Source organism: Coregonus clupeaformis, chromosome 20 (assembly GCF_020615455.1).
Source record: "Coregonus clupeaformis isolate EN_2021a chromosome 20, ASM2061545v1, whole genome shotgun sequence".
NCBI classification, from domain to species: domain Eukaryota; kingdom Metazoa; phylum Chordata; class Actinopteri; order Salmoniformes; family Salmonidae; genus Coregonus; species Coregonus clupeaformis.
Window position 1 is genome coordinate 56,038,936 of NC_059211.1, and position 24,644 is coordinate 56,063,579.

At 43.5% G+C, this 24,644-nt stretch overlaps 1 protein-coding gene across 1 annotated transcript; it reads left to right on the forward strand.

Annotated features, from left to right (window-relative positions):
- The first annotated feature begins 750 nt into the window (after positions 1–750).
- On the forward strand, positions 751–14,434 carry LOC121534168 (angiomotin-like 2a). The gene is made up of 9 exons (XM_041840696.1): positions 751–915; positions 5,593–6,434; positions 6,716–6,884; positions 8,562–8,706; positions 8,929–9,021; positions 11,380–11,654; positions 12,155–12,453; positions 12,571–12,764; positions 13,821–14,434. The coding sequence occupies exons 2-9, from the start codon at positions 5,668–5,670 to the stop codon at positions 14,048–14,050; spliced, it is 2,172 nt and encodes a 723-aa protein (XP_041696630.1). The 5' UTR covers positions 751–915; positions 5,593–5,667; the 3' UTR covers positions 14,051–14,434.
- The last annotated feature ends 10,210 nt before the right edge of the window (positions 14,435–24,644 follow it).

Genomic DNA, 24,644 nt, shown 5'->3' on the forward strand with positions numbered 1-24,644 from the left:
TTCACTTTAATGACGACTGCTGCTTATCCCCCAGATACCCTGTCTCGCTATGTATGCTACTACCTTAATGCTATGTTTTGGATTTAGTGCAGCAACATTTGTCTGAATTGCAGGTAGGGTAGTAAGGACTGCATTTGATCAAGCATACGATTGCCATGCATGGTATATTTATCAAATCAATCAAATGTATTTTATAAAGCCCTGTTTACATCAGCAGTTGTACCAAAGTGCTATAGGGATTGCTCGGATTACATTTTCCACAAGGCACAGCTATGGTGAATCCCTAAAGTAAAACAATGGGTAAAATCATGATACAATATTTTTGATAGACTATTTATTGATAGAATTGTGTATGGTATACTATATGGGGAGTTTAGAATGTTGTGAAAATTAAAGTCCATTTAAAACTTAAGCTCTGTTTCACAATAGTGCCCCAATTTTCTCTTTCTTGTCACAGCATGCTATAGCTAATTACTCCATCTCCCCAACTGCTAACAACAACGAAACGCTTTACATCACACAGGCAGGCGACTACCAGCTGTCTCTCTGCTATGAGCACTGTGCTGCTCCGCTCTGCTCTGCAGTTCCGATTCTACTCGCCCTGCCCCCCCTTTTTCTCTCTGAGCGCTCTGCTTTTGATCTCGGAGGGACTTGGAGCTCTCGCATTCCAATCATTCCAGTCTCTGCGAACAATCGGCGCTCAGTTATTTATGAGCAGCGCTCTCTCTGCAGGCTCAGTCTGTTGTGAAAGCTTTCTCAGACGAGGCACACCGTAGCATTGCGCTCTCTCAGAGGAACGTATACTCAGGATACGAATTTATACTTTCCAGTTCCACGAAGTTCTATTAGGAACAAATATAAACAATACAGGCCTACGGCGTCGACAACTTGTTTCCTTGATGAGAATGTAAATTGGTAAGATTATAGTTTTGCTGCTTTTTGAAATTAGTTGCTTTACACATGGTGGATAGGTCTTTCGAAGTATTATTATAGGCGCAAAATTATGGTTTGTTCCTTCTAACTTTAACTAGCCTTCTTTCTTACAATCTATCCATATGTTATTTTGGTGTTATAATAATTGCATTTTAATTCATAATTACACACACACACACATTTTTACATTTTAGTCATTTAGCAGACGCTCTTATCCAGAGCGACTTACAGTTAGTATATATATTATATTATTATATATAATACGTTGGAATATCGGTTTGGTCTGTGATCATGTCTGTCTAGGGAGCTGCTGTAGACAATAGAGACTTTATCTGCACTTTATTGGCACTGAGTATGAATTGTTTTATTGGGCTATATGTTTTTATTTTCCTAGTTGACACAGGAACGTTATCAGACATGTGGAGGCAGCAGTTTAGCCCATGCTCTATTAATTGTGGCTATGTGTGTTCCCCATAGAGGCTATAGAGTAGTTATATTTATACATATACACGCATACAGACCATTTAGATTGTATAGTAAACACACATTTTTATCTCAACAAATAGCCTCAATGAATGCGTGGCCTGATATCTGTCATTAACGTGTTCTGGAAAGAAAAAGACTAGATGGCCAATTGTTTGGAATCTGCAAAGCTTGCAGCAGGAAATGACTGACTCAATATAATAATATCCAATCGCCCCACAAATAAACCACTTAACTGCAATACTTCGGGGTTTTTGGGCTTTTAAAAATAATGTATAGTAATGTATGAAATTACCTGCTAATATAGGCCCATGCTATTCAGAGCGTGTGGTATGCTTGCATTTATAATTGGTCATTTAGCAGACGCTCTTATCCAGAGCGACTTACAGGAGCAATTAGGGTTAAGTGCCTTGCTCAAGGGCACATCGACAGATTTTTCAGCTAGTCGGCTCGGGGATTAGAACCAGCGACCTTTCGGTTACTGGCACAACGCTCTTAACCACTAAACTACCTGCCGCCCCCATTTATGCTGAAGTAATTTCTTCCCAATTACATAATAATAATAAGCCATTTAGCAGACGCTTTTATCCGAAGCGACTTACAGTCATGTGTGCATACATTTTTACGTATAGGTGGTGCCGGGGATCGAACCCACTACCCTGGCGTTACAAGCGCTATGCTCTACCAATTGAGCTACAGAGAACCACATCTACCCTAAACGGAATTTAGATGGAATTTTCCTTACCAAAGCCTAATATATTGACATAGATTTCAAATATGGAATAAATGTACTAATATTTGAAATAAATATATCTAAATATATGTCACATATATATTTCATAAAAAATCAACATATTTGATTTTGGACGTTTTTTTTGTTTTTTTTATATTTGTGAATATTGTTGATATAGGCCTATGTAAATATATTTGTATGTGTTGCTTATCCATATGTGGTAGTATGAATTTTACATACATGTGCTATTCATATATATACATGTATTTGTTTAAAATATTTTTAACAGTATGCATGATTATTTATGGTCAATATATTTATATATGAATAATACATATTTTTATATATGAGTAATACATACTTCATAATATATGGTGATATACGTGTAAGAAATGTAATTAAATGCATGTCTAATGCAATAGAAAAAACAAAAAAACAATTAGCACTTAAAAATGTATTGCTTCCCTTTTTGAGCTCAGAAAGTCACTGGAAGGTCGCATCTGAAAAACAAAATATAATGTACAAACTATCTCTGTGCACTTATCAACTCTATTTGAAAAGAAGATCTTAAAAAAAAGTTGACAGTTACCCTGAGGATGATGCGACAGAAAGTCAGTGAAGAAAAATCCACACAAGATGAAGAATTAGTGGTTAATGTGGTTGGGCTTTCTGATTTGGTCGGCCTCCACTGTTAGCAACGGTTCCGGCGGCGCCAGTTGCAGGTTAGGTGAATTACGGGTTAGGATAACTAAATTGGCAGGTTAGGTGAATTAACGTTCCAGGATAAGTGAATTGATGTGGTAGGTTAGAATAATTACATTAAGGTTAGGAAAAGGGTTAGGGTAAGGCTTAGCTACAATGCACCCCGACCAAATCCGTTAGCCCAACCTAATAGGGTCGTGGCAAATGTTCATGAACATCAAATTGATACTTACAATGCAGAATCCTAAACCTCCAGTGTCCATTTTCAGACTCACAAGTTGACAGTTACCCTGTGAATAATGCAGAGACAGAGAGTCAGTGAAACAATTCCAAGATTAAGAATAAGGGGTTAATGTTTAGGAACTAGCTAGCTAAATGATACAAAATATTAACTTACATTGGCTGGGGTCTGTCCATAGGCAGTTGAGGCTCCAGACCAGAACAATCCACTGCAGGGACAAACATGATTATTTTTTAGCTAGAAATAATCTAGCTAGCTAGCCAGTTCTAGCTATATTGCTATCAGAGAAACCCAGCACTCACTATAAAGCTAGCTAGCAAGCAACGCATTGCTTGGCAAGCAACAATTAACATCAACTAGCTAGCTTTGGCAATTAAATTACAGTACCAGTCAAAAGTTTGGACACACCTACTCATTCAAGGGTTTTTCTTTATTTTTTACTATTTTCTACATTGTAGAATAATAGTGAAGACATGAAAACTATGAAATAACACATATGGAATCATGTAGTAACCCAAAAAGTGTTAAACAAATCAAAATATATATCTTCAAAGCAGCCACCCTTTGCCTTGATGACAGCTTTGCACACTTTTGGCATTCTCTCAACCAGCTTCACCTGGAATGTTTTTCCAACAGTCTTGAAGGAGTTCCCACATATGCTGAGCACTTGTTGGCTACTTTTCCTTCACTCTGCGGTCCGACTAATTTGAAGGGGTGTCCACATACTTTTTTCCCTCACTGTATATACAAAAGTATTTGATCCCCTGCTGATTTTGTACGTTTGCCCACTGACAAAGAAATGATCAGTCTATAATTTTAATGGTAGGTTTATTTGAACAGTGAGAGACAGAATAACAACAACAAAAATCCAGAAAAACGCATGTCAAAAATGTTATAAATTGATTTCCATTTTAATGAGGGAAATAAGTATTTGACCCCCTCTCAATCAGAAATATTTCTGGCTCCCAGGTGTCTTTTATACAGGTAACGAGCTGAGATTAGGAGCGCACTCTTAAAGGGAGTGCTCCGAATCTCAGTTTGTTACCTGTATAAAAGACACCTGTCCACAGAAGCAATCAATCAATCAGATTCCAAACTCTCCACCATGGCCAAGACCAAAGAACTCTCCAAGGATGTCAGGGACAAGATTGTAGACCTACACAAGGCTGGAATGGGCTACAAGACCATCGCCAAGCAGCTTGGTGAGAAGGTGACAACAGTTAGTGTGATTATTCGCAAATGGAAGAAACACAAAATAACTGTCAATCTCCCTCGGCCTGGGGCTCCATGCAAGATCTCACATCGTGGAGTTGCAATGATCATGAGAACGGTGAGGAATCAGCCCAGAACTACACGTGAGGATCTTGTCAATGATCTCAAGGCAGCTGGGACCATAGTCACCAAGAAAACAATTGGTAACACACTACGCCGTGAAGGACTGAAATCCTGCAGCGCCCGCATGGTCCCCCTGCTCAAGAAAGCACATATACAGGCCCGTCTGATGTTTGCCAATGAACATCTGAATGATTCAGAGGAGAACTGGGTGAAAGTGTTGTGGTCAGATGAGACCAAAATCGAGCTCTTTGGCATCAACTCAACTCGCCGTGTTTGGAGGAGGAGGAATGCTGCCTATGACCCCAATAACACCATCCCCACCGTCAAACATGGAGGTGGAAACGTTATGCTTCGGGGGTGTTTTTCTGCTAAGTGGACAGGACAACTTCACCGCATCAAAGGGACGATGGACGGGGCCATGTACCGTCAAATCTTGGGTGAGAACCTCCTTCCCTCAGCCAGGGCATTGAAAATGGGTCGTGGATGGGTATTCCAGCATGACAATGACCCAAAACACACGGCCAAGGCAACAAAGGAGTGGCTCAAGAAGAAGCACATTAAGGTCCTGGAGTGGCCTTAATCCCATAGAAAATCTGTGGAGGGAGCTGAAGGTTCGAGTTGCCAAACGTCAGCCTCGAAACCTTAATGACTTGGTGAAGATCTGCAAAGAGGAGTGGAACAAAATCCCTCCTGAGATGTGTGCAAACCTGGTGGCCAACTACAAGAAACGTCTGACCTCTGTAATTGCCAACAAGGGTTTTGCCACCAAGTACTAAGTCATGTTTTGCAGAGGGGTCAAATACTTATTTCCCTCATTAAAATGCAAATCAATTTATAACATTTTTGACATGCGTTTTTCTGGATTTTTTTGTTGTTATTCTGTCTCGCACTGTTCAAATAAACCTACCATTAAAATTATAGACTGATCATGTCTTTGTCAGTGGGCAAACTTACAAAATCAGCAGGGGATCAAATACTTTTTTCCCTCACTGTATAGTGTATGATTTTTTATGCCATTATGTCATTATGAGATGATTATAAGATAGTGTAAGGGGGTAATACATGCTTAAGTCTTAATTAAAAACGCCATCATAAAGCATTATAAGGCTTTAAGTTAAGTTGTTGTATTTGATTTAACTAATTATGTTACTGCTCCTCTGTCTAGATCTGTGGTTTACTAATAATCCAAACCACCAAGTTCAACACAACCCGTCACTTATTTATTCTCCGATTGACTGAGATGAGAACTGCCGAGGAGTCTTCTGGCACGGTCCTGCACCGTCTCATCCAGGAGCAGCTCCGTTACGGGAACCTCACAGACACCAGCACCCTCCTGTCCATCCAGCAGCAGGCCCTGCGTGGAGGCAGCAACAGCAGCGGAGGAGGAGGGGGTACCGGATCCCCCCGCTCCTCCCTGGAGAGCCTGACCCAGGAGGAGTCCCAGTTCCTCCACATGTCCACCAGACAGGATCCCCAGGGCCAGGAGCACCAGGGGGACTACAACCACTGTGAGAGTGACTCCTCCGTGTGTCGCCTCTACCAGCTCCACAGACACGGAGAGGAGCTGCCCACCTATGAGGAGGCCAAGGCCCACTCTCAGTACCTGGCCTCGGTAGAGGCTCAGCGGGGTCAGCCTCAGCTTGGTCTGGGTCTGGAGGTGATGGATCACCAGGGAGGAGGAGAGGGCCAGTGGGACCTGAAACGGGAGCACGCCCGCTCCCTCAGTGAACGGCTTATGCAGCTCTCCCTGGAGAGGAATGGTGGATCATGTGGATCCAGAGACAGTCTGCCCCTCAGCTCCACTCAGAGTTACCCACAGCTTTCCAATGGCCACTGTGGGCCTGTTGACCACCAGGGACCAGAGTCTCTCCAGTACCCCGTTCAGAGGGGACCTCCCCCGGACTACCCCTTTCTGGTCAGGCCTCCTGGATACATGCTCAGCCACTCACAGGAGATAAACGGACTCTACTACCAGGAACCTCCTCCCCCATTCAACTCACAGCACAGGTAAAGAGAACACAAACACACACAAGACAAGCCAATATGAATTACGCTATATGGATTATGGGTTCCCAGTTAATTTATATTATTTCTATAATATATTATTTATTTATTTTGCCTTTCTTTAACCAGGTAAGTCATTGGAGAACACATTCTTTTTTTTTACAATAACGACCATTATCCGCGTGGATGATGCATTTTCATTCGATGTTTCAAAGTATTATAGATATCAAGGTAGAACTGCATTGTCGCTAACAAGTCTCCATCCTCTCCTCTTCTTTGCCCAGGTATGAACCTGCCCAGGCCCAGATGGCTCGCCACAGTGTCCGCTCTGGTCCGGAGGTCTACATGAGCCACAGCAGCCCCAGTACCGCCCAGATGGACCTGCTGAGGGAGAATGAGAGACTGAGGAAAGAGCTGGAGGGCTACAGCGAGAAGGCCGCCAGACTTCAGAAGGTGAGAGAGAGGACACTTCCTTGGTTACGTCCCAAAATGCCCCCCCTGGTTAAAAGTAGTGCACTATAAAGGGAATAGGGTTCTGTTTGGGACGTACCCTTTTGTTCTCATACAATCATCCTAATGGTGACCTTGAATGACTCTGTCATTGCACACAGCATGAAAATGTATGCGCTCACTTAACTGTAAGTCGCTCTGGATAAGAGCGTCTGCTAAAATGACTAAAATGTAAAAATACAGCATATACTGTAGGAGTCTGACTGCCTTGAACGTCGTTTAGTGACAGTAATAGTTATGAGTATCATTACATTAGATAGGCATCAATAGTTTTTTATTTATTTCTAAGCCCTGTTGGCTCACAGAGGGTGTAGAGGTAGGCAGGGAAGTATAAACCTGTGTGTGTGTGTGTGTGTGTGTGTGTGTGTGTGTGTGTGTGCCAATGCTGCATATCAGCGAGATTAGTCCTCTAGCTGTGCTGTAGCAGGAATGTGCACCGTGGACGGATCACAGGGACTTTTCTGTTAATTTTGGAATCATTCATTGCTAGTAACAGGCAGAGACTCATATACAGGTTATTTCCACATCTGAAAGTACATTGAGAAGACACTTCAGTCTGTCTTTTCATTCAGACTCCTCTAACATCTTTACATGGAAGCTCATGCCTACATTCCTTCACTTGATTTGCTACTAGTTGTCATGCATCTGCTTGCTACCTGGTAGTGTCTTATTAACCCATGATGTTGAAAGCACTAGTAGCGTTCCTGTTTCAGAGACTGGACTGTCCTCTATATCTCTGGCTCCTCCTCCTGCTCCTCCTCTTCCTGCTGGCCGGCCGGACCTACCAATCTGAAACAAGAACACTCCTCCTCTTCCTCCTGCTCCTCCTTCTCCTGCTTCTCCTGCTCCTTCTCCTCCTGCTCCTCCTCCTCTTCCTCTTCCTCCTTCTCCTCCTCCTCTTCCTCCTTCCCCTGCTCCTCTTCCTCCTTCTCCTGCACCTCCTCTTCCTCCTCCTCTTCCTCCTTCTCCTCCTCCTCTTCCTCCTTCTCCTGCTCCTCCTCCTCCTTCTCCTGCTTCCTCCTTCTCCTGCTCCTCCTTATCCTGCTCCTCTTCCTCCTTCTCCTGCTCCTCCTCCTGCTCCTCTTTCTCCTTCCCCTCCTCCTCTTCCTCCTTCTCCTGCTCCTCCTCCTGTTGCTCCTCCACGTTGGCAGAATGCCATGAGGAGAGATGAAAGCTCACACACCTGGGACCCATAACTGGGGACCCATAACTGGGGACCCATAACTGCTCATTCAGGAATGTGGATTCCCACTTCTCTTTAAGAGCAGAGTGTTAGTCATTTGCTTGTGGGCATACTGCAGTATCTACATAATGAACAGGCCAGACAAGCAATTCATATGTCTCGTACATTCAGTATGACATCACAGTCTTGTGAGACCATGGATCTCTTTGGAGTCAGGTCTTAAATCCCCCTCTTTTTTAATGCCACTTTTCCGCTGTCGGACTTTGGACCAGAGTTTAAAGAAAGTCTCACTGCCTCCTTCTCACAAATGATCCAAAAAATATAAAAATTAAATAAAGTTGGTTCAACACAGTGGCGGGTCATTTTGACCCTAGGACAACGGGAGGGTTAAGGTAGAGACCCTCAGACTGACAGTATCCTCTTGTGTTTCCTCCCAGCTGGAAGTGGAGATCCAGAGGATATCTGAGGCCTACGACACCCTGATGAAGGGCTCAGCCAAGAGAGAGACCCTGGAGAAAACCATGAGGAACAAACTGGAGTCAGAGATCAAGAGACTACACGACTTCAACAGAGACCTCAGAGGTAAAGGCTACCAGCAGCTAGATGCTAATGCTAACAAAGCTAGTCAAACAATAATCTGTTTTTAATGGACTTACCTGCATAAATAGAGCTAAAGACTTCACTAGCTACCTGTTTTTTATTAATAACCAGGAGCAGGAGTCTTTGTGGTTTAAGTATGGTTCTCCCCACATGAAGTAATAGTAGATCATAATTGATTTCCCTCCCTCTCTCTCTGACCTGTAGATCGTCTGAACACAGCTACAAAACAGCAAGTAGCCAAGGATGTTGAATCCGACGACCAGAAGCAGCATGTCTTCGCCAAGCTCGTCGAACAAAGTAAGTCAACATCGGATGCCTCCCCAACACGAGAGAGGGGAATGAGGAAACAGTGTCTTTCTTCTTGTAGACTTTCTGTAGAGGAACTGCACTGGGCAAGGGGGATCGTTTTCAGATCTCTTTTGTGAAACAGTCACGCTGGCAGTCTGTGGCAGGCATAGAGTTCTCCTGGGCTGTGACTGATTTCTCTGCCACATTAATGTGGTATGTTGTGTTGTGGGGCTGAGGCCAGAGGGGAGGCTGGTTAAGGGGACATTCCCTGCTCCTCCCTCCCACCCGGCCTGTTAACAGAGTCGCCCTTGGCACTTGAACGCCCTTAGTAGTAGCAGTAGCAGTAGTAGTAGCAGTAGTAGTAGTAGTAGTAGTAGTAGTAGTAGTAGTAGTAGCAGTAGTAGCAGTAGTAGTAGTAGTAGTAGTAGTAGTAGCAGTAGCAGCAGTAGTAGTAGTAGTAGTAGTAGTAGTAGTAGCAGTAGTGAGTAGTGGTAGTAGTAGTGGTAGCAGTAGCAGCAGTAGTAGTAGTAGTGGTAGTAGTGGTAGTAGCGGTAGTGGCAGTAGTGCAGTGGTGCAGCAGCAGTGGTGAGTAGTAGTAGTAGTAGTAGCAGTAGCAGTAGTGGTAGTAGTGGTAGCAGTGGCAGCAGTAGTAGTAGTAGTGGTGGTAGCAGTAGTAGTAGTAGTAGTAGTAGTAGTGGCAGTGGCAGCAGTAGTAGTAGTAGTAGTAGTGGTAGTGAGTAGTAGTAGTAGTAGCAGTGGCAGCAGTAGTAGTAGTAGTAGTAGTGGTAGTAGTAGTAGCAGTAGTAGTAGTAGTAGTGGTAGTAGTAGTAGTAGTAGTAGTAGTAGTAGTAGTAGTAGTAGTAGCAGCAGCAGCTACTCTTCCTGGGGTCCAAACAGAAAACACAACAAATAAAATACATAATATAGATAAATATACAGCACAACATTTACATTACAATTTATTCCTACAACAGACACTCCCATCCAGAGCAACCCACAGCTAGTGCATTCATCTTAAGATAGCCAGACGAGGCAACCACATGTCACAGTCGTATCCCAACCCATGTATCACATAATACAATACAAAATATATAAAAATGTCTCTTCACGGTCCCCATCGTGCCATAAAGGGTTTTTTAGTCTGGTTTTATTGCTAGTTTGGGTTACCTGGGGTGGCAGAGAGTTCCATGTAGTCATGCCTCTATTTAATACTGTGTGTTTCCCAGCCTCTGTTCTGGACCTGGGGACTGTGAAGAGACCTCTGGTTGCAGTAAATGTAGCCTGGATTCCTGGATTTGGGGGGGGTCATTTCAGGCTGTTCAGTTCTCTGGGAATGGCCCCTATGCTGGCCACTCACAGCACGCTGACCCCTGGACAGATACTGCATCTCTCCATCTGTGGTTCATTTCTTTACCTCAGTATGTGACGTCATGAGTGGTCAGTTGTGGATAAGGTTTAGCCAACTCTCATGCTGTTATTGTCCAGCCTTTGGCAAGGGGAACTGCCGCTGCCCTGCTACTCATTGTTGGGGTAAAACTTCACAACTATTATTTAGTGAACTTGGTATTTGTATTGGGGAAATTACGTTTTTTAAATCAGCTCAAAGTGGTCCTTAGTCAGTAGTTATGTGACAGGTTGAACAGTCACGCTACCTTGCCTGTTGGCCTCCAGGAGCAATGATTACCCTCTGAGGAATGTTCATATTCAACGTTAAATGTCAGTCGTGGGGTTGGAGAAGGTGTTAACTGCGTTTTGGTTTATATGAGATTTGAAGCCGCAACAGAAACAGAGCTGCATGTGAAAAAACCTGTGGTGGGACATGTTGCAACATGTTAACCTATACATAAATGTTAACCTATACATGTTGCTCTTGGGTTGTGTAACTGTGACCGTTTTAAAGGAGGTTGGGGTACAGTTCTTTCTAGGTATGTCCTCTTCTCTGGGATATAGTATTGGCTCTTAATATGTAGCTGAGGGGACATTAGAGTTGGTGTTCGACTATTTGGATGGCTTTGGAATGACAGTCTATAACAGAGATGTTGGACTGATTGACCCTGTTTACGACAACTACAACAAGTGCATTCCTTAGGCATTAACCTCAGACCCCCCCCCAACCCCCCCGGTGTTGGAGAAAAGATTAACGCCTCCACCTCCCTTAGAGTTCACAGTACTTACAATGTGAAGTGGAACTCTCTTTTAGATTCTTAGAATCCATTAAAGGGACTAAGTGAGTAACTTTAATGGATTCCAATGAAGGAACTCTGGGAGGGGGGGTTCTGAGTTCTACTCACTGAGAGATCATGTAGCAGCCGCTCTCACCTGAACATTTCTAACCATTTCCTCTCCTCTTTTCTGTCTCTCTCCTAGATGAACAGCAGCAGCGGGAGGTGCAACGTCTGCGTGGTTCCGGGGAGGAGTGGCTCCGGCGCCGGGAGGTTCTGGAGCTGGCCCTGGGGTCGGCACAGGCCCGTAACCTGGCCCTGGGGGAGGAGCTGGGGAGGAAGAGGGCGTACGTAGAGAAGGTAGAGCGGCTGCAGAGTGCCCTGGGACAGCTACAGGCCGTCTGTGAGAAGAGAGAGGCCCTGGAACTGAGGCTGAGGACCAGGCTGGAGCAGGAGCTGAAGAGCCTCCGAGCAGCACAGGTGAGCAGGAGAGGAGAGGAGAGGGGGAGAGGGAGGAGGGGGAGGGAGAGGAGAGGAGAGGAGAGGAGAGGAGAGGAGAGGAGAGGAGAGGAGAGGAGAGGAGAGGAGAGAGAGGGAGAGGAGAGAGGAGAGGAGAGGAGAGGAGAGGAGAGGATGGGGAGGTGGAGGTGGAGGTTGGGAGAGGAGACACGACGTGATGCATGTATGCACACACATACACATATACACACACGCACACATACACACACACATACACACGCACACACGCGCACACATACACACACGCACGCACACACACATACACACACACACACACAGAAGTCTTTGCACTTAAAGTGCGACCTCATGATCCACATTGACATGTCATATTTGACAAACCCCAAGGCTGTAGTATAAACACAGTCTTACAAAAACAAGACCACTGCTGCATGTTTGAAACATTCAACCCATGACCCTTTTCCAACCAACCCTTTCCTTCCCTTCTCATTCCGTGGTGTCAGTCTCACAGCACGGCTAGCGGCCCCGGCTCCCCGCCCTCTGATCTGAGCTCCACGGTGTCCGTACAGCTGCAGCTGGCTGAAGGAGAGGAGAGGATCCTGGCTCTGGAGGCCGACGTCACACGCTGGGAACAGAAGTACCTGGAGGAGAGCACCATGAGGCAGTTCGCTATGGACGCAGCCGCTACCGCTGCGGCTCAGAGAGACGCCAGCGTCATCAAACGCTCCCCTCGCCACTCACCCAACAGCAGCTTCAACGACCACCTGCCGTCCAGCCGCAGACATCAGGAGATGGAGAATAGGTTCGTACATCTTACATAGATGGCCCTTTCTCCTGACCAATTGGTATACGTTGGTCGTTACATCTATGCCATCTCTGTGTGCGTACTTTAATCTGCGACATGTCTGTGGGTTTATAGAATCCGAGCGCTGCACTCCCAGCTCCTGGAGAAGGATGCAGTGATCAGGGTGTTACAGCAGCGTTCCCAACGGGAGCAGATCAGGCTAGAGCAGCAGGCCCTCCGCCCTGCCAGGTCCGTCCCCTCCGTCAGCACCGAGGCCAACGGCTCAACCTCCATCAACGGCCCAGTGGAGCGACCCATCTGGGGAAAAGGTGAGCGCAGTGGCCCAGGTCTGGGTCTAAGTCTACGTCCCAAATGGTACCCTATAGTTCACTACTTCTGTCATGAGGCCCATAGATCTCTAGTCAAAAGTAGTGTACTATGTAGGGCATAGGGGGACATTTAGGACGCAACAGTAGGAGAAGACAGAGATGATCAGGAGGTTCACGTAGGAGCCAAGAATTCAGTGCAGATATAGCTAATTCCTGAAAAATCTGGAGAATTATGACATAGCTGTCTTCTCCTTCTTTTTAGTCTTCTGGGGGTCACAGGTCATAACGCCTGGAGGAATGTCAGATCTAAAACAGCCCCATGCTATTAACTCAAGAGACAACTGGCGGCTGCTTAGTGCTTAGTGTCGCCAGGCAGAATGTTACACTTCTTTAAAAAAAAACGACTGTTGGGGAGAGGACCCAGTGAGGGACATTCCTCAAATAGACGACTGCATCTTTTAGTAACAGAATGCATGATACTGCATGTCTTCTCCTCTCCGGCATAGACGCTCTGGAATAGACGTGGCAGAGGATCTCACAGAACAGATGTTAATTAACCAGCTTCCTCTTGTTGTCTGTGATCTGGTAATTAACCAGCTTCCTCTTGTTGTCTGTGATCTGGTAATTAACCAGCTTCCTCTTGTTGTCTGTGATCTGGTAATTAACCAGCTTCCTCTTGTTGTCTGTGATCTGGTAATTAACCAGCTTCCTCTTGTTGTCTGTGATCTGGTAATTAACCAGCTTCCTCTTGTTGTCTGTGATCTGGTAATTAACCAGCTCCCTCTTGTTGTCTGTGATCTGGTAATTAACCAGCTCCCTCTTGTTGTCTGTGATCTGGTAATTAACCAGCTTCCTCTTGTTGTCTGTGATCTGGTAATTAACCAGCTCCCTCTTGTTGTCTGTGATCTGGTAATTAACCAGCTCCCTCTTGTTGTCTGTGATCTGGTAATTAACCAGCTTCCTCTTGTTGTCTGTGATCTGGTAATTAACCAGCTTCCTCTTGTTGTCTGTGATCTGGTAATTAACCAGCTTCCTCTTGTTGTCTGTGTGTTGTAGGAAAGAGCCTCTCTGATGACCAGACGGCTGCTGCAGCGTCTCCTCTCTCCCGGCCCCCCCACCAACACCCCCGTGCCCCCCTGGCCCTGCCTCTCCCCCACTCCAAGCCCCAGAGCAGGGACTGCAGCAGCCAGTGTGATGGTGATATTCCAGCCGAAGAGGCTGACCTCACAGTGGATCCCCCCAGCAGTTCAGACACTGCAGCAGACGTGGTAGAAATCCTTATTTAACAAACATTGAACTCTGACTACAGTTCAGATAACTGAACTTGGGGATTCACTGTGGATGGACAGTGATAACACGGTTGACGACCGAGAGACCTTCCTGTCCCGTATGTCCCTCCCAGCAAGGAGAAGACTACCTGCCTGTCTCTGGTCAGACTGGCCTCCAGATGAACAGAAGGACACTTCCTTTTGAAGACAGACGGACAGTTTGGAGACGGGTTTGGAGTAATGGACATGTGCTTCCTACCTACCTACCTTCATACAGTACCTTCCTACCTACATTTCTACCTAGCTTCCTATCAATCTACCTGCCCGCCCACTTACCCACCTATCTACCTACCTACCTACCTACCTACCTACCTACCTACCTACCTACCTACCTACCTACCTACCTACCTGAGAAAACAATCCAGAAGCAACAGGAAGCGTGTAGCAGACAGAGAGGAGAGCTGTGCTCCACTTGACTGTTTCTCTCTCTACACTTAGAAAAGTGAAGAAGAACCTTATTGGCCCGGCCAGGTGCAACTACGCCAGTCTCCATCTGAAGCCTCCGAGGTACTCAGACCAACCTGAGATATCAATCAGACTGTGTACTGCATTTATATTATATTTGTATGTAATTCGTGTTTTTTATTTGATGTATTTATATTCTTATTTAAGTGCTGCTCATAGTGTGACGTGATGTGTTTGTGTGAAGAGTTGTGTGTTGTTTGGCCTTTAAGAAAGCTGTCTAAATGTCTGTCTGTCTGTATGTCTGTCTAAATGTCTAAATGTCTGTCTGTCTGTCTGTCTTTCTCCACCCCTGCTGATTTATTCACTTCTATTCATATTGCATATCTGTTTCCCTTATGGACAGACTGTGTGTCAGCTACTTTGAGCTCAGCATGCCAAGTCAAATGATCCATAATTCCTGGAAAAAAACGACATAACTATCCCACGGCTACTTTGGCTTGTTCTATGATTATACATCTCCTTCCCGTTATGTTGTGATACTAATACGTGTGCTTAGTGAAGTCAGTTGTAAGTACCGTAAATACCAACCAACCCAACTTCTGCATTCCCAAGCCTAAATTAAACTATGCAGTCGGCACTCTCCTCTCCCTACATATTAAAGCCTGTATGTCGAGGCCCTGCGCCCTCCCAGCTTTAACACAGGAATGGGAATGGGCCTTGTTTAGACTGGAGGGTGGAGGAACGGAGGATGGCGTGTCTGTCTGTCTGTCTGTCTGTCTGGTTGCTCATCCTCTCTAAGAAACAGAGGATGAGAAGAGGAGAGGCTGCCGTTCACAGCACTGGGCTTGATGTCTGAGACGCCGGGACTGTGTCCCAAATTGCACCCTATTCCCCATGTAGTGGCCTGTGCCCTGGTTAAAATTAGTGCACTAAAAATCATCAACTAGATTCAGCTGCGGGCCTTTTGTATTTTTTTATTTATGTTTTAGCGGATGGTCGGTGGGGGGGGGTCGCAACATAATTACAAATAATTTGTAGACTGCAAATAGACCGCAAGAAGACCCACCCCCCCCCCATTTGATTAAAACATGATCATTTAAAACCTTGCTTACATTAGTATAGTCAGATATATCCTTCTATTATGCGTGGCAATACTTTGGAACAGATTTACCCTAATTAATATCACTTGGAGCTGATTTGCTGGTGTTTTTACAGTCCAACAATAAATAAATAAAATTGGGGAACCCTGATGACATAGGGAGTAGGGTGCCATTTAGATCACAGACGGGTCCCAGACAGCCACTACCCAGAATGCCGCTGTCCCCCCACCCCGAGCTGACAAGCCGTGGCTAATCGGCTGCCATTCCATCCTGATGGAATGCTCCCACTCTCACACCCGGTCCAATAATACGGCTATCTAGAGTCTGACCCCTCACCCTGTTAACATGGCATGCATTCTGAGGATCTATTCTGTTTTTCCAGTCTATTTATTTCCGCCAAGGCTCCATGGTAGCTGGTTTCTACCAGGAGCATCTGAGCGTCTTCTAAATCGATGACTAGTTATATACGGCAACATGTCCATGGAAACAGAGAGCTAGCCATCCATATTTGCCTTGCATCTGTTCTATTTGTTGATCATGCTAAAATAACCCAGAGTTATGTTTAAGTATGCTGTTTTCCCCCTCCTTGCTTGAGGATCTCACATTTCTGAGGGTCTTAAAATGTCTTTTACATGTTTGTGTGTGTGTGTCCTTTAATTTAAACTTCAGCCTGCATCTATTGGGATGGTGACATGTGTTGATACCAGTTAGTTCTCTCTCTCTCTCTGTGTGTCAGTCAGAGCAGGGGTCTGAATGATTGTTGTTGACTGGAATGTGAGAAGAGTCCGTATTGTATTCCAACTCCACAGTACTTCACTACCTTCAAATGCTACTTTTGGTTGTTATGATCTTATCTCTCTCAAAGTGCATTTGCTGGTCATATGCTCTGTGTTAGAACCCATTGCTTTTTGATGAATACCCCTTTTCACTATTAATTGGACTTTGTTTACATAAAGTTGTTGTTTTGAACTGAGAAAATAAGTTTAATATATTTTGTATGTTATTTCATTTTTAGTATTTTATTGATGTGAAAAATGATGCCAAAGATTTTTTCTAACATGAGCCTATATATACCAACCTGCATGGTTTAGTGGACCCTTTATGATGTACACCTCGCTTCGCTGGTTGAACCCTTTATGATGTACACCTCGCTTCGCTGGTTGAACCCTTTATGATGTACACCTCGCTTCGCTGGTTGAACCCTTTATGTTGATGTTGCTGTGGGGAACTTTTCTATGCCATTAACATTTAATTAATGGAATAAAAACCGTAATATATATCTTTTAAAACTTTGTTGTTTCTCTTCTATGGTAGAATGTTGAGAAGGAACTTCTGCACACTGCATTTGCAAATACATATTATGAATATGCAACATTTCAATCCCATTGATTGAGATTGAGTCTTCCAAGGTTATACACAACTTGCACATCTATATGATGCATCCTGTGTCAACTTAATACAAGCTGACATGTATTATAAGTACAAACTAGTTCAAACTCCTCTTATCAGAGTCCCTAGAACAGACATTAATGGTGTCTCCCATTCAGAAGTGAAGGACAGTTTATTCAGAGGAGAAAAACAACTCTGCCACCTGCTTGACTGTTGGCAAGAAACCTGCATCACAATATACCATTGGTGCATTACACACACACACACACACACACACACACACACACACACACACACACACACACACAGTCTTGTACACACAATTCAGTCCCATTCAAAATCCTATTTTCCCTAACCCTAAACCTAACCCAGTGTAGCCCAGTCAGAGGGGTGATTGCGGAGTATTTCCTCTAGGGCACATGGTGAAACAAAGACTCTTACTAGCTTTATCAATAGACAAGGCTGGTCTTTATCAATAGACAAGGCTGGTCTTTATCAATAGACAAGGCTGGTCTTTATGAATAGACAAGGCTGGTCTTTATCAATAGACAAGGCTGGTCTTTATCAATAGACAAGGCTGGTCTTTATGAATAGACAAGGCTGGTCTTTATCAATAGACAAGGCTGGTCTTCGTCAATAGACAAGGCTGGTCTTCATCAATAGACAAGGCTGGTCTTTATCAATAGACAAGGTTAGTCTTTATCAATAGACAAGGCTGGTCTTTTTCAATAGACAAGGCTGGTCTTTATCAATAGACAAGGCTGGTCTTTATCAATAGACAAGGCTGGTCTTCGTCAATAGACAAGGCTGGTCTTCATCAATAGACAAGGTTAGTCTTTATCAATAGACAAGGCTGTCTTCACCAATAGACAAGGCTGGTCTTTATCAATAGACAAGGCTGTCTTCACCAATAGACAAGGCTTGTCTTTATCAATAGACAAGGCTAGTCTTTATCAATACACAAGGCTGGTCTAAGTCAATAGACAAGGCTGGTCTTTATCAATAGACAAGGCTGGACTTCGTCAATAGACAAGGCTGGTCTTTATCAATAGACAAGGCTGGTCTTTTTCAATAGACAAGACTGGTCTTTATCAATAGACAAGGCTGGTCTTTTTCAAAAGACAAGGCTGGTCTTTATCAATAGACAAGGCTAGTCTTTTTCAATAGACAAGGCTGGTCTTTATCAATAGACAAGGCTGGTCTTCACCAATAGACAAGGCTAGTCTTTATCAATAGACAAGGCTGTCTTCACCAATAGACAAGGCTGGTCTTTATCAATAGACAAGGCTGGTCTTTATGAATAGACAAGGCTGGTCTTTATGAATAGACAAGGCTGGTCTTTATCAATAGACAAGGCTGGTCTTTATCAATAGACAAGGCTGGTCTTTATCAATAGACAAGGTTAGTCTTTATCAATAGACAAGGCTGGTCTTTATCAATAGACAAGGCTGGTCTTTATCAATAGACAAGGCTGGTCTTCATCAATAGACAAGGCTGGTCTTTATCAATAGACAAGGCTGGTCTTTATCAATAGACAAGGCTGGTCTTTATCAATAGACAAGGCTGGTCTTTATCAATAGACAAGGCTGGTCTTCGTCAATAGACAAGGCTGGTCTTCATCAATAGACAAGGCTGGTCTTTATCAATAGACAAGGTTAGTCTTTATCAATAGACAAGGCTGTCTTCACCAATAGACAAGGCTGGTCTTTATCAATAGACAAGGCTGTCTTCACCAATAGACAAGGCTGGTCTTTATCAATAGACAAGGCTGGTCTTTATCAATACACAAGGCTGGTCTAAGTCAATAGACAAGGCTGGTCTTTATCAATAGACAAGGCTGGTCTTTATCAATAGACAAGGCTGGACTTCGTCAATAGACAAGGCTGGTCTTTATCAATAGACAAGGCTGGTCTTTTTCAATAGACAAGGCTGGTCTTTATCAATAGACAAGGCTGGTCTTTTTCAAAAGACAAGGCTTGTCTTTATCAATAGACAAGGCTGGTCTTTTTCAATAGACAAGGCTGGTCTTTATCAATAGACAAGGCTGGTCTTCATCAATAGACAAGGCTGGTCTTTATCAATAGACAAGGCTGGTCTTTATCAATAGACAAGGCTGGTCTTCGTCAATAGACAAGGCTGGTCTTCATCAATAGACAAGGCTGGTCTTTATCAATAGACAAGGCTGGTCTTTATCAATAGACAAGGCTGTCTTCACCAATAGACAAGGCTAGTCTTTATCAATAGACAAGGCTGTCTTCACCAATAGACAAGGCTGGTCTTTATCAATAGACAAGGCTGGTCTTTATCAATAGACAAGGCTGGTCTTTATGAATAGACAAGGCTGGTCTTTATGAATAGACAACGCTGGTCTTTATCAATAGACAAGGCTGGTCTTTATTAATAGACAAGGCTGGTCTTTATCAATAGACAAGGTTAGTCTTTATCAATAGACAAAGCTGGTCTTTATCAATAGACAAGGCTGGTCTTTATCAATAGACAAGGTTAGTCTTTATCAATAGACAAGGCTGGTCTTCATCAATAGACAAGGCTGGTCTTTATCAATAGACAAGGCTGGTCTTTATCAATAGACAAGGCTGGTCTTTATCAATAGACAAGGCTGGTCTTTATCAATAGACAAGGCTGGTCTTTTTCAATAGACAAGGCTGGTCTTTATCAATAGACAAGGCTGGTCTTTATCAATAGACAAGGCTGGTCTTCGTCAATAGACAAGGCTGGTCTTCGTCAATAGACAAGGCTGGTCTTTATCAATAGACAAGGTTAGTCTTTATCAATAGACAAGGCTGTCTTCACCAATAGACAAGGCTGGTCTTTATCAATACACAAGGCTGGTCTAAGTCAATAGACAAGGCTGGTCTTTATCAATAGACAAGGCTGGTCTTTATCAATAGACAAGGCTGGTATTCATCAATAGACAAGGCTGGTCTTTATCAATAGACAAGGCTGGTCTTTATCAATAGACAAGGCTCGTCTTTTACAATAGACAAGGCTGGTCTTTATCAATAGACAAGGCTGGTCTTGGTCAATAGACAAAGCTGGTCTTTATCAATAGACAAGGCTGGTCTTTAACAATAGACAAGGCTGGCTTGGTCAATAGACAAGGCTGGTCTTCGTCAATAGACAAGGCTGGTCTTGGTCAATAGACAAGGCTGGTCTTCGTCAATAGACAAGGCTGGTCTTTATCAATAGACAAGGCTGGTCTTCGTCAATATACAAGGCTGGTCTTTATCAATACACAAGGCTGATATTCGTCAATAGACAAGGCTGGTCTTTATCAATAGACAAGGCTGGTCTTCGTCAATAGACAAGGCTGGTCTTTATCAATAGACAAGGCTGTCTTCACCAATAGACAAGGCTGGTCTTTATCAATAGACAAGGCTGGTATTTATCAATAGACAAAGCTGGACTTTATCAATAGACAAGGCTGGTCTTTAACAATAGACAAGGCTGGTCTTGGTCAATAGACAAGGCTGGTCTTGGTCAATAGACAAGGCTGGTCTTGGTCAATAGACAAGGCTGGTCTTTATCAATAGACAAGGCTGGTCTTCGTCAATAGACAAGGCTGGTCTTTATCAATAGACAAGGCTGATCTTCGTCAATAGACAAGGCTGGTCTTTATCAATAGACAAGGCTGGTCTTCGTCAATAGACAAGGCTGGTCTTTATCAATAGACAAGGCTGTCTTCACCAATAGACAAGGCTGGTCTTTATCAATAGACAAGGCTGGTATTTATCAATAGACAAGGCCAGTCTTTATCAATAGACAAGGCTGGTCTTGGTCAATAGACAAAGCTGGTCTTTATCAATAGACAAGGCTGGTCTTTTACAATAGACAAGGCTGGTCTTGGTCAATAGACAAGGCTGGTCTTGGTCAATAGACAAGGCTGGTCTTGGTCAATAGACAGGGCTGGTCTCGTCAATAGACAAGGCTGGTCTTTATCAATAGACAAGGCTGGTCTTTATCAATAGACAAGGCTGGTCTTTATCAATAGACAAGGCTGGTCTTTATCAATAGACAAGGCTGGTCTTCACCAATAGACAAGGCTGGTCTTTATCAATAGACAAGGCTGGTCTTTATCAATAGACACATGTATTGCTAACTTGTTGCGAAGTCTGGAGACGTGTCTCAAAGACCTCAGTGCTAATCTCCAGTATACACCTTGACTGACAAGCGACATTGTTAATTGACCATGGATAAATTACGATGCAAATCCTTCTGTTTGTTTTTAAATCGAGATTTACATTTCCCCACCAATTAACTGGCTAATTGCCCCTGTTTCACTGTGGTTTCTGATGACAAAGTGATTGAATTAAGATAAATGAATAAAGCGATATTCCAAACAACCACATACCGCATGTTAAAAATGGTGTTCAATATTTGACCAGCATGTACCATCATTTCTTCTGAAGCACCTCTTCCCAATTAACCTTTTTTTTTTAAAAACATATTTTCTATCATATTCAATACATTTCATTCGACATATTCAGCACTGTTTTCGTGGCATCTGCTTTCTGTCCAGAATTCTTTCTCTCTCCTCTACATCTCTTATTGCATTCCAACCAGTCTGCTTTTAATTATCTCTAATCAAACAACGCTCTCAGCTCAGAGGAATGTCTCTGGCATTTTACACAGCTGAACAGTGACGCACAGGCCAACAACTCAGCAACTCAGAGGAATATGTATCTGGCACAATAAAACTAACTCAGGTCTACACATTCCATTCCAGAACATTCACCACAGACAATTCACACATGTTTACATCACATTAAGCTTTGTTAGAAGGAAGGCAATCAGGTGCCATCGTTGTTTTGTAGAGAAAATTTAAAATAAGTTTGAATGTTTTATGTATTACTTAAATCTGAGGAATAAAACTCCCCTTGGTGATTAATGTTATGAAGGAGCCATACAGCGCTCCCTCCCTTCCTCTGTTGATCAACTTCATCATTCTCACTCTGTGAAACACATTTTTACAATTCCTGCCAAGAATGTAGATGGTTGAAGCCACAGAATTAAACAGAGCACTATATTATATTGTATCGCTATGGTTGAAGCATCAAATGAGATATTAACTTATAAATGTGTGTCCTGCCAAAGACCCCACTTCACCCAACAGGTATGTGGCTGAAACGTTGAGGCCCAGGAGCACTTCTGTTACACGTGAAAGCCTCACTTTGAAATTCAGAGTTGGTTATTAGAAATATCTCTCTATCTTGTAATGTGAATGATAATGTGACCATTGGATTTCCAAAAATCTTGTGTTTTTTCTGACTTTAGCAAATTAATGATAAATCATCATTTAAAAAATAACATGTTTTATTGTCACATACACCAGATAGGTGCAGTGAAATGTATTCAAGATTCATTTATAGTAGTGCAGCACCCCTGGAGGAAATTCAGGTTAAGTGCCTTGCTCAAGGGCACATCAACATGTTTTTCTCCTCGTCAGGTTGGGGATTTGAACAAGCGACCTTTTGGTTAAAGGCCCAATGCTCTAACCGCTAGGCTACCTACCACCCTTTAGCAAAAGGAGCCATGTCCAGCCCTGCTCTGTTCTCTCATGTGAGCTATGCATCCCTCAGGCCTGCACTTGGCAACTAGTGCTTTCTGCTTTTCGACTAGCTCTGGATTTCACAGTAAATATTTTGCCTCCCTCGGTCCGTTGAGTCCCCTGAGTAAGCGTAAGAAAGCATTCCATAGATTCCTTCGAGGTGTTTCCTCCCACTGGGTTGACTAGTGGCAAGGGCAGTGCTACTTTTCTCAGCTCACAGCCTGGTCTCATAGACTAGACGTAACAAATTAATATGATATGCTATGTTTGGTTGTGTTACATAAGACAGATGGGTACTTAAGGCGAACACTTTGGTCGGGGAGGATGGGTGGACATATAATGCAAATGTCTAGCAACCCTAAGGTTGCGAGTTTGAATCTGAGCACAAACAACTTTAGCATTTCCGCAAATTATCTAATGGTTTACTACTATGGTAACTGGATCACTCCATGGTTTACTACTATGGTAACTGGGTCACTCCATGGTTTACTACTATGGTAACTGGATCACTCCATGGTTTACTACTATGGTAACTGGGTCACTCCATGGTTTACTACTATGGTAAATGGGTCACTCCATGGTTTACTACTATGGTAACTGGGTCACTCCATGGTTTACTACTATGGTAACTGGGTCACTCCATGGTTTACTATTATGATAACTGGGTCACTCCATGGTTTACTACTATGGTAACTGGGTCACTCCATGGTTTACTACTATGGTAACTGGGTCACTCCATGGTTTACTACTATGGTAACTGGGTCACTCCATGGTTTACTACTTTGGTAACTGGGTCACTCCATGGTTTACTACTATGGTAACTGGGTCACTCCATGGTTTACTACTATGGTAACTGGGTCACTCCATGGTTTACTACTATGGTAACTGGGTCACTCCATGGTTTACTATTATGATAACTGGGTCACTCCATGGTTTACTACTATGGTAACTGGGTCACTCCATGGTTTACTATTATGGTAACTGGGTCACTCCATGGTTTATTACAATGGTAACTGGGTCACTCCATGGTTTACAACTATGGTAACTGGGTCACTCCATGGTTTACTATTATGATAAATGGGTCACTCCATGGTTTACTATTATGATAACTGGGTAACTCCATGGTTTACTACTATGGTAACTGGGTCACTCCATGGTTTACTACTATGGTAACTGGGTCACTCCATGGTTTACTACTATGGTAACTGGGTCACTCCATGGTTTACTACTATGGTAACTGGGTCACTCCATAGTTTACTACTATGGTAACTGGGTAACTCCATGGTTTACTACTATGGTAACTGGGTCACTCCATGGTTTACTATTATGGTAACTGGGTCACTCCATGGTTTATTACTATGGTAACTGGGTCACTCCATGGTTTACAACTATGGTAACTGGGTAACTCCATGGTTTACTATTATGATAACTGGGTCACTCCATGGTTTACTATTATGATAACTGGGTCACTCCATGGTTTACTACTATGGTAACTGGGTCACTCCATGGTTTACTACTATGGTAACTGGGTCACTCCATGGTTTACTATTATGGTAACTGGGTCACTTCATGGTTTACTACTATGGTAACTGGGTCACTCCATGGCTTACTACTATGGTAACTGGGTCACTCCATGGTTTACTACTTTGGTAACTGGGTCACTCCATGGTTTACTACTATGGTAACTGGGTCACTCCATGGTTTACTACTATGGTAACCGGGTCACTCCATGGTTTACTACTTTGGTAACTGGGTCACTCCATGGTTTACTACTATGGTAACTGGGTCAATCCATGGTTTACTACTTTGGTAACTGGGTCACTCCATGGTTTACTACTATGGTAACTGGGTCACTCCATGGTTTACTACTTTGGTAACTGGGTCACTCCATGGTTTACTACTATGGTAACTGGGTCACTCCATGGTTTACTACTTTGGTAACTGGGTCACTCCATGGTTTACTACTATGGTAACTGGGTCACTCCATGGTTTACTACTATGGTAACTGGGTCACTCCATGGTTTACTACTATGGTAACTGGGTCACTCCATGGTTTACTACTATGGTAACTGGGTCACTCCATGGTTTACTA

Coding starts and splice junctions, on each gene's coding strand:
- LOC121534168 (XM_041840696.1), top strand. CDS start 5,668: ATGAGAACTGCCGAGGAGTCTTCTGGCACGGTCCTGCACCGTCTCATC. Junction 6,885..8,561: donor AGGCCGCCAGACTTCAGAAG/GTGAGAGAGAGG, acceptor GTTTCCTCCCAG/CTGGAAGTGGAGATCCAGAG. Junction 11,655..12,154: donor AGAGCCTCCGAGCAGCACAG/GTGAGCAGGAGA, acceptor CCGTGGTGTCAG/TCTCACAGCACGGCTAGCGG.